Here is a 9,781-nt window from a genome sequence, read left to right on the forward strand (position 1 = left end):
TTTTAGTAGAGACGGGGTTTCACCATTTTGACCAGGATGGTCTCGATCTCTTGACCTTGTGATCCACCCGCCTCGGCCTCCCAAAGTGCTGGGATTACAGGCGTGAGCCACCGCGCCCGGCCTCACACATTCTTTTGTTTGTTTGTTTTGTTTTGAGTTAAAGAGTCTTACTGTGTCACCCTGGAGTGCGGTGGTGCCATCTCGACTCACTGCAACCTCTGGCTCCCAGGTTCAAGCGATTCTCCTGCCTCATCCCCCCAAGTAGCTGGGATTTCAGGTGCATGCCACCACACATGGCTAATTTTTGTATTTTTAATAGAGATGGGGTTTCGTCATGTTGGCCAGGCTGGTGTTGAACTCCTGACTTCAGGTGATCTGCCCACCTTAGCCTCCCAAAGTGCTAGGATTACAGGTGTGAGCTACCATGCCTGGCCTCCTCCACACATTCTATAAACAAGTTTGACAAAGCTGAATTCCAATAAGAAACTACCCAAGAACACACCTATGTACCTCCCAAGCAGCTGGAAAAGCAAAAGGAACCCTTGGCTTTCCCATTGCCCCACAAAAAGTGACCCCATCTTAAATATTGTTACCTACAAAAAAAAAAGCAGGGCACCTTACGGTAAGGCTGAAGTTAGGTCTTTGGCAGGAAAAGAATAAAGTAAGCCTAGGTTATTTTCTTGTTCCAGAAAGTATAAAGGAATGTCAAGGACCAGTAAGGAAAAATATATATACATATATATGGATATATACACACAATAAATGTATAAATACATATCTATATGTATATATATATGTATAAAAAACAGGAGCTGACTTGAAGAAGCCCCAAATTTGGGGTAATTTGAACATCAAATGTAGTAACGATAATAATGGATCATGATACAGTTAAGAAGAAAAACAAATTGATGGGTGTATGGTGATGCTGGGGAGGAGACTGTTCATTACAGAAAAAGACCAGCTAATAAATATGGAAGACACTATCCAAAGTTATCAAAATAAATTACCCTTTTGCACCCCTAAATATTTTACCAATCTTGAAAGAGACATGACAAGCTTTCTGACATGAAGCAGTAGGAAAGAAGTACACAGTAGCACCTTGACATTCTTATTGCCACAATGTTCTACAGTACTTGAATCTAACCATTAAGAAAACATCTGACAAATCCAGCATATGCGACATTCTGTAAACTGCACACCTAAGATTTCCTGTCATGAACAACAAGCAGTAGGCAGAGTCTGTTCGAGATTAAAAGATCTTAAAAAGACATAACAACTGAATGCAATGTGTGAGCCTTGGTGGGTCCCTGGATCCTGGGGACAGTCGGGGAAGATTGAATATGACTGGCTTATTAGATGATGTTGTGGAGGTTTTGTTCTTTTTCTCAAATGTGTTAAGGATGTGGTATATAGATAGGAGGATGTTCTTATTTTTAGGAGATGTCAATTTGCAAAAGGAAGTGTTTAGAAGGAAAACGTCATATCTGCAGTTTGCAGTCAAATGATTCAGAATTTGCTCCTGCAGGTATAACAAAATGTTAAGTCTGTGAATGTAAGGGAAGGGATCTGGGTCTTCAGTATACTATTTTTCTTTCAGTTTTACAGTAGGTTTGAAAATCTTCAAACTGGTCTGGCATAGTGGCTCACACCTGTAATCCCAGCACTTTGGGAAGCCAAGGGAGGATTTCCTGAGGCTAAGAGTTCAAAACCAACCTGGCCAACATAGCGAGACCCTGTCTCTATTAAAAAAAAAAGGGGGGGGAGAAAGAAAATCTTCAGAGTAAAAGTTGGAGGAAAGGTTACAATATGTGATACTGCTAAAGAAAATATATTGAAAAGTTTATGTGATTGGGAAAGCAGACACATGTTCGGTTACTCTGCATTAATCTTCGGTACTTCTTTCCTTCCATCCTAGTGGTTTGGATAATAAGTGTTCTGTGTACCCCTTGACGTTTGACAAAAATGAAAACATGGCTGCCAAAAAGAAGTCTGTTGCTATGCACACCAACTACCTGTCGGCCTGCAGCTTCACCAACTCTGACATGCAGGTAAACAGGCAGTCCTCGGTGTAGGCCAACCTGCCGAGGAGCTCTAAAGAGAAACTGAGAGGAGAGGAAGGTTTTGGCGCCTCTCTGAACAAGATGGGTGTGCTCCAGTAGTTTGCTCTAAAAGGAAGCTCCTGTTGTTTCTCATTAGCTATTATTATTTTTAATAACATGAGAAAGTTGGGGGACTAGTGATTGTTGAAAGAGTTGAGATAAACTGCATGCCATATTGAAAATCTTCCTCTGATTGACTCGGCGAGGGTGGGAGTGGAGCAGGGAACCCCCTGGGGTGGAGGCAGTTACTGTGTCCTGGTCTGAGTGCTGACCTATGTAAAGCTTCACTGAGCTGTTGGGCTTCAGAGCTGTGCACTGCATGCATCTCACTTTACAGTCCTGTTTTAACAAATGCAAAAAGGAAGTGCTTCACCATGTTAAATCTTTGCTCTACTTCGAATACTCTACAGTGAAAACAATACAGATTTCTTTAGCAAGTGGTGAAAGCATCACATCGTTTATTTATTCACACTTACTCAGCAAACCTTCTCAGTACCCACCACCCACATTGCCAGATACCACATTGCCGAAAGCTCAGGCTTGGCCCTCAGGGACCTTCATGGAAACCAATAATGGTTGGATAGTGGGGGAACTGGGGAGCTCAGAGCAGGAGGAGTTGGTCACAGACTTGCTGCTCTCAGTGAAGAGGGCCCACTGCCACTCCAGGCAGCCACAGAGTGTGAGGGAGCACAGTGGGAGGCAGGCAGCCCTAGAGGTGGGTGGGTCCGGGCTTAGGGCTCACTGACTGCCTGAGCCAGACCCTGTAGGTGGCGGGAGCCCTTCCAGGGGTGAGTTAAATTTGAGTTTGTTTGAAGGAGGAGAATGTCTGAGTCAGATTAAAGCCTTCCATAGCTTACTCTGGCTTTAGTGGATTGATGTCAGGCGGGATGCGGAGGTTAGAAGCAGGGAAGTCAGGTGGCCGGATAATTGTTCAGTTGCTCACAGGAGGGATGTTGGGACTTGCAGCATCGCCATTATGCACCTGTTGTTTACACCTATTATTTGAACCTAACCAGGAATCTTGCAGACCTGTTTAGCACGGGGCACTGTGGCCACTGGCTGGCTACAGTGGCCAAAACCAGATGTCTTTGGGCCTGAGGCAAACCAAAGCAACAGAGGACGTTTAGGCTGGATGAAGGCAGGCTCAGGTGGACATCTGAAGCCCCTCTGTGGAGACCCATCAGCCTCGCTCTGTGTTGCCATGGGGCAGGGTTGGGGATGAAAGGGATAACCTGTAGGTTAGAAATTGCTTTCTTTTCAAACAAGCAGCTTAGCGGGAGATAGAGGGAAGTCGCAGCTGGCTGCCTCGGCGGGGACGTGGCCTGGGAGGCAGAGGGGATAAAGGGTGGCTCCGGAGGCAGACAGCAGGATTGGATATTGGTTGGAAGTATGCAGGCCTCCTGAGGGAAGTCAAGGTTGGAGGAGGTCCTGTGGACAGCCAGTGGGTGCAACGCCAGTGCAGGAGCAGATTCCCCTCCTTGTAATTTGTTCCTTCACTGCAGAAAAAGAAAAAAAATAATAAGTTTTTTTTTGAGACCGAGTCTCACTCTGTTGCCCAGGCTGGAGTGCAATGGTGTGATCTCAGCTCACTGCAAGCTCTGCCTCCTGGGTTCAAGCGATTCTCATGCCTCAGCCTCCCAAGTAGCTGGGACTACAGGCGTGTGCCTCCAGGCCCAGCTAATTTTTGTATTTTTGGTAGAGATGGAGTTTCACCATGTTGGCCAGGATCATCTTGAACTCCTTACTTCAGGTGATCCGCCCACCTTGGCCTCCCAAAGCACTGGGGAAAAAATGAGATTAGTTAGCGCAAAGCCTAACATATAAGAGAGAGCGGAAGAGAAAGGGAAAGGGGTCAAAGGGAGAGGGGAGAGAGCCCATCAGCAGCCAGAAATTGAAGGTATGATATGGTCAGTGGGGGCATTGCATGCTAGCAGCGTAAGGCCTGATTCCTCTTTTCTTTTCTCAGCCGTCAGTAATCACCCGCAAAGGGCTCTCTTGCGGACACTTACACTGCAAGAGCCACTTCCTCCACAGTCTTATCACCTCACCCAGGCCCTGTGGAGCAGCCAGAAGGTGGGGAGTAGGGAGGCTCTGCTCTCAGAGCTTCTCCCTTACAGATCCACTCCATCACTGTCAGTAGCCAGCTGGCTCCAGGACTCTGTGATGCCGTCCCCTGGGCCTGTGAGGGCCCCGAACCCTGAGCCCTCACTGCCTTTCTCCCAACCCCAGGAAGGTATGATCAGCCAGAGCCCAGGGCTCACACACCCTGCCAGTGACAAAAAGCAAAACCAGCCTTGCCCCCATGTCTTTCCCCAGGCACCCCTGTGTGCCTGTACTCTGTGGCCAGCCTTTGTACTTGTAAGTTATCCAGAGGCTCTTTGGGCCTCTGCCAGAGTTTCCTAAAATATATGTTTGCTCTTCTCATTTTCCTGCCCAGAAGCTTCCAGAGTGCCCTCTTGGCTTCAGGCTGAGTCCCCACCTGTGAACGGATTCACCTTTCATTTAGTGCTGACAGGCTTCCTCTCCTTCCCTTCCTTCACCTGGCCAGCTCTCCCTCTTCCTTGAAGAGCAATTCAGATGTCACCACACTGGGTTTGGGACCCTCCTGTGTGCTCACCTGGATCCCAGCACTTCTCATGCTATTGTAATTGATCCTTGTCCACTGGTGATGTCAGCTCCCCAAGAGAACATCAGAAATACTTGCAACCAAACAAAGCTAAGATTATCTGACCTGCTGCAATAAGGGAGAAGCTCAACTTGGCAGAATCTTAGTAGTGTCTGAAAATGGAGGAGTTAGGGAAGCGTACTTACAGGATTTCAGGGCCCAGGCTCGGTGATTCTAAGGTGGATCTTGCAAGGCTGTTTTAGCTTTGGATTGGTGAGCCCAGCAAGGAAGCAGTCTTGAAGTGAGTCTGCATGAGGAAGCTGTTAATCTTGGTAAGTTGTCTAGTCAATAGTCGATTCATGGTCCTTTTTGGTGTTTTTTTTTTTTTTTTTTTTTTTTTTTTTGAGATTGAGTCTTGCTCTGTTACCAGGCTAGAGTACAATGGCGCCATCTTGGCTCACTGCAACCTCTGCCTCCCAGGTTCAAGTGATTCTCCTGCCTTAGCCTCCCGAGTATCTGGGATTACAGGCACCCACCACCACACCCAGCTAATTTTTGTAATTTTAGTAGAGATACGGGGTTTCACCAGGTTGGCGAGGCTAGTCTCAAACTCCTGACCTCAGGTGATCCACCCACCTCGGACTCCCAAAGTGTTGGGATTACAGGCATGAGCCACCGCGCCCAGCCAATTCATGGTGTTTTCTCCTAGGAGAAGGTGTTTCCTGCAGCAAGCAGTTAGGTTATTTTTACTTGGTCTCAGTATGTTTTAACATAGTAACAGGAAAGTTGGCCAAGTGCCAGAATTGTTTAACACAGGGATGGGGAATTATGTTGGTTTCATTCTTTTTTTTTTTTTTTGAGACTGAGTTTCGCTCTTGTTACCCAGGCTGGAGTGCAATGGCGCGATCTCGGCTCACCACAGCCTCCGCCTCCCGGGTTCAGGCAATTCTCCTGCCCCAGCCTCCTGAGTAGCTGGGATTACAGGCACACGCCACCATGCCCAGCTAATTTTTTGTAGTTTTAGTAGAGACGGGGTTTCACCAGGTTGACCAGGATGGTCTCGATCTCTTGACCTCGTGATCCACCCGCCTCGGCCTCCCACAGTGCTGGGATTACAGGCTTGAGCCACCGCACCCGGCCCATATGTTGGTTTCATTCTTACTGGCAATCCTATTAAACTGAGTTCTGGGAGAACAGAAACCGAGATACAGTCTTTCTGCAAACCTTCGTGCATTAGTACAGTGCCTGGCAGACACTGTCAGCACACAGCAAATGTTTCTCGAACCTATGCATGCGTGAGTATCCTCTGGCCCTCATCCATGGCCCCGGGAAGCCTTGGGCAGCACTGTGCTCAGGAAAAGCAGCAACAGAGAATGTATAACAAGATGCTGGATAGACCCCTGCTGCTCGCAGTGTGGCCCAGCAACCAGCCTCCACATCCCCTGGGAGCCTATGAGAAATGTAGACTCTCAGGCCCCACCCCAGACTCTGTATTAGCAAGCAGCTCAGTGATGTGGGTGCATCAATATCCAAGAAGCACTTTAAGTGTTTGGCCTGCACAGCAGTGGGAGACATCAAAGGTTTTGTTCAGCAGAGACTCATGGAACACTTTCTATAAGCCAGGCATGTGTAGAGCCCTGTAGGTACCACCATGAGGCCGCCAGGATTTCAGCCTTGCAGGGAGACAGGCACATAAACACATAACTCAAGGACTGTGAGGGTGTGGGAAATGCACTTTTGCCTTCTTGGTACAGGAGAGAGATTTCTGTGCATGAACCCAGATGCAGCAGGTGTGTCTGCGTGTGTGTGTGTGTGCGTGTGCGTGTGCGTGTGTGTGTGTGTGTGTGTGTGTGTGAAGAGTCTGCCCTTTACCTGCAGAACATTAAGCCTCTGATTGACTGCCCCCAGCAGAAGCAATAATCACAGCCACACACTTCCTGTCCTTTTCTGTGGGCAGATCCTGACAGCGAGCGGTGATGGCACATGTGCCCTGTGGGACGTGGAGAGTGGGCAGCTGCTACAGAGCTTCCATGGACATGGGGCTGACGTCCTCTGCTTGGACCTGGCCCCCTCAGAAACTGGAAACACCTTCGTGTCTGGGGTAAAAGACCCAACGGAAACTCCCTTGGGCTCCCCCATCCACTGGGGAGGCTTACGGTGGCAGTTCTAGTCCGTTCATGGATTAGCCTAGGCATTTCCTAGAAGAGGCTGCAGGAATTTTCCTCACCTCCCCACTAAACACCCAGCTCCTGCAGAGTGACCGCATTGGGGTCTTGGCGGGCAGCTTCAGCGCTGGGCTGTGAGGGTGTCCTTCCGTTCTGCCACTGATGTTAGCAGTCTACAGAGTAATCTGGAATGTTCTCCTGTATGAGTGCTGCAACTCAAGGTTGCATATCAGCCACATTTTAAAATGTCATTCCTCAAATAGCAGAGAGTGAGCATCTGAGAGCATCAGAGATGTGCACAAGGGCACGGCAGTTCAGATGGCTGCTGAGCTGAGGCAATGCTGTGATGCCACCAGGGCTTTGGGCCTGTGAGGCACTGTCCCACCCCACCCATGCCAACCACCATCCTCCCTTCCATCACAGGGTGCAAGAAATGGAGGCTTGGAAAGCTCAGATTTGGCACACAGGGCCACAGAGACTCAGAGAAGCACTAGACTAGGAGTCAGGGTGCCCGGGTTGCAGCTTTGCTGCCTGACTGTAAGTGGCATCCTCTATAAGTTGGGCATAATGCACAGTCGTATTTGTACTTCCCCTCCCCAGGATGGTACAAGCAGTCAGTGGAAGAGTTTGCCCTGTGTGTGCGTGCACATGGGAGGGGCGAGTATTTCTGTGGACAGCCTGAGAATGAGAGAGCTGGGCCAGCTGACCTTACCAGGGGTCCTGTCTCACCTCCGTCAAAGGGAATGGTGAGACAGGACAGTGACGCACACACTGTCAGGTGACTTTTGCAGCTGGGACACATAAGGGACCTTTGCTTCAGGCTGCCCACACATTGATCCTGGGAGCCAGGCCAGGGCTTTGTGAGCTGTAGTTAGCAGGGACTCTGATTTTCTTCCTGGGTATTTGGCCATGTGGAGATGTTTCATCCCTGTGCCTGGTATCACTGTATTTATCTCTCCTTAACTACACCGTGTTTTTTAAAAATTACTGCTATTACTGTAGATCATATTGTCTCTTTCAGAGCACTAAAGCATATCCAGTTTAGTGTCCTCTAAAGATGCAAAAGCCTTTCTGGTTTCTTTGCCCACATTTTCAGTAAAGACACTCAGGGTGCCGAACTCCCACAGCGGGCCTTTCTCAGATGTGTAATGGCGCTTCATTACACACCTCCCTCTGCTCCAAGTTGAAACCAACAACTTGGACACCAATTTGAAGCCATTACTTTTTGACTGTTTAAGCCATTTGACCATTTAAGCTATTTGACTGTTGAGAATCCACATTCTACTACTTGAACTGATAACATGACCACTCTGCAGGAACTTATCAAACTGCTCCCAGAGCCTTGATAGGGTAATGTGAAAATGCTCACGTCTGTGACCCTCTGGGTCTTGTTAGCAACCTGAAGAGAACATTGACTTTACAGGTGTTGAAGCAAATGCCCAGGGAGGTGACTCTCCTAAGCCACCCAGGGCATCGCTGGCAGCACCCTGACAGGCCCCTGGTTTGCGGGTTCCCAGCCTGGTGTGCTGCTGAGTGTGCAGATGGCCCGGGGTGCCTGGCTCTCCAGCTTTGCCGAGGGCTACCCCATACACCAAGACAAAGCTGGGACTCTTGGCTGCTTCATTTGGCACTGCCAACCCATTTATTAATGTCACAACTAGAAAGGTCCCACCATACACCACTGCCTGCCTGCCTTGCCCTCTGAGCTCAGGGAAGTAAGTATAAAGAGGAGAGAGAAAAGAAGAAAAAATGAAGGGAAAGGAAATTCTCAGGGGAGGGTAAGAAGGGTTTGCCTGCCTCCACTTAGAAATGTGCAAAAGAAGAAAACAAGCTAAAAGAGGAAGCTGAGTGCCTCCCCTCCTGCCTCCCATCCCAAGACATGGTTCTAGACTTCTAAGGGTTTGCTGAGTGAGGAAAGTGCCCGCAGGTAAAAATAGTCTCAGTAAAGTATGTTGTCAACCATTTGCTAATGGGAAATAAATGGTTTCTGTTATATAACTGGGACTCTGCCTTGTCTATAGACATTCCTGAAAGTGGACATAACTCTGGGTAATTTTGCATTTGTAGGGATGTGACAAGAAAGCCATGGTATGGGACATGCGCTCCGGCCAGTGTGTGCAGGCCTTTGAAACACATGAATCTGACATCAACAGTGTCCGGTCAGTGAGTAGAGTGTTCATGCCACCTCTCTGTTCTACCAGCATTACCTGGCTTAGGTAATCCTTAGCCCAGGAACCACCTCCAGACTGAGTTTACTTGGCTGAGAGAGGCCTCCCCAGCAAGAAAGGCTGATTGTGGTGGAACTGAACAGTGTTCCAGAATTCATGGAGAATCTTAATTTAATTGCATTAGGAGTAGTTAATATCCTCCCTAAGTTGAATCAGCATTTTTCATCCATCCATTCAGTATTTATTGAGTATTTATATGCTAGATACTGTTCTAGGAACTGGGAATATGTTGGTGAACAAGATGAACAAGGTCTCTGCTCTCTTACAGGAGACAAAGTAGACCAAACACAAACAAATATACAACTTCAAATACTGATAAATACTATGAAAAAAATAAAACAGGGAGATGGATGGGTCATTTCTTAGAGGTCAAAGAGAGGCTCACTGAGAAGGTGACATTTACATTGAGGCCAGGATGATGAAAGAGCCAGGCACATGAAGAGCTGGTGTAAGAGCACAGAGATGAAAGGTTAGGGGTCCTAACAAAACGCCAGGTGGTCACTGGAGAGTTTTGAGTTGGGAGGGGCAAGGGTGGCTAACCTGATCAGGTTTTGCCTTTAAAAGATTGCTCTATTGAGCCGGGCGCGGTGGCTCAAGCCTGTAATCCCAGCACTTTGGGAGGCCGAGGCGGGTGGATCACGAGGTCAAGAGATCGAGACCATCCTGGTCAACATGGTGAAACCC

General features: G+C 48.2%; 1 protein-coding gene across 4 annotated transcripts in view; it reads left to right on the forward strand.

Moving 5' to 3' along the window:
• The window catches only part of GNB5 (G protein subunit beta 5), a 66,376-nt gene that overhangs the window by 48,172 nt on the left and 8,423 nt on the right, over window positions 1–9,781 (forward strand). For all 4 annotated transcript variants that reach the window (XM_037729958.1, XM_017504617.2, XM_037729959.1 and 1 more), the window contains 3 exons: window positions 1,916–2,048; window positions 6,662–6,805; window positions 8,937–9,028. In XM_037729958.1, the coding sequence (XP_037585886.1) occupies window positions 1,916–2,048; window positions 6,662–6,805; window positions 8,937–9,028 (369 nt within the window). The remainder of the gene's footprint in view (window positions 1–1,915; window positions 2,049–6,661; window positions 6,806–8,936; window positions 9,029–9,781) is intronic.

The sequence above is a fragment of the Cebus imitator genome, unplaced genomic scaffold (assembly GCF_001604975.1).
Source record: "Cebus imitator isolate Cc_AM_T3 unplaced genomic scaffold, Cebus_imitator-1.0 Scaffold325, whole genome shotgun sequence".
In the NCBI taxonomy this organism is placed as follows: domain Eukaryota; kingdom Metazoa; phylum Chordata; class Mammalia; order Primates; family Cebidae; genus Cebus; species Cebus imitator.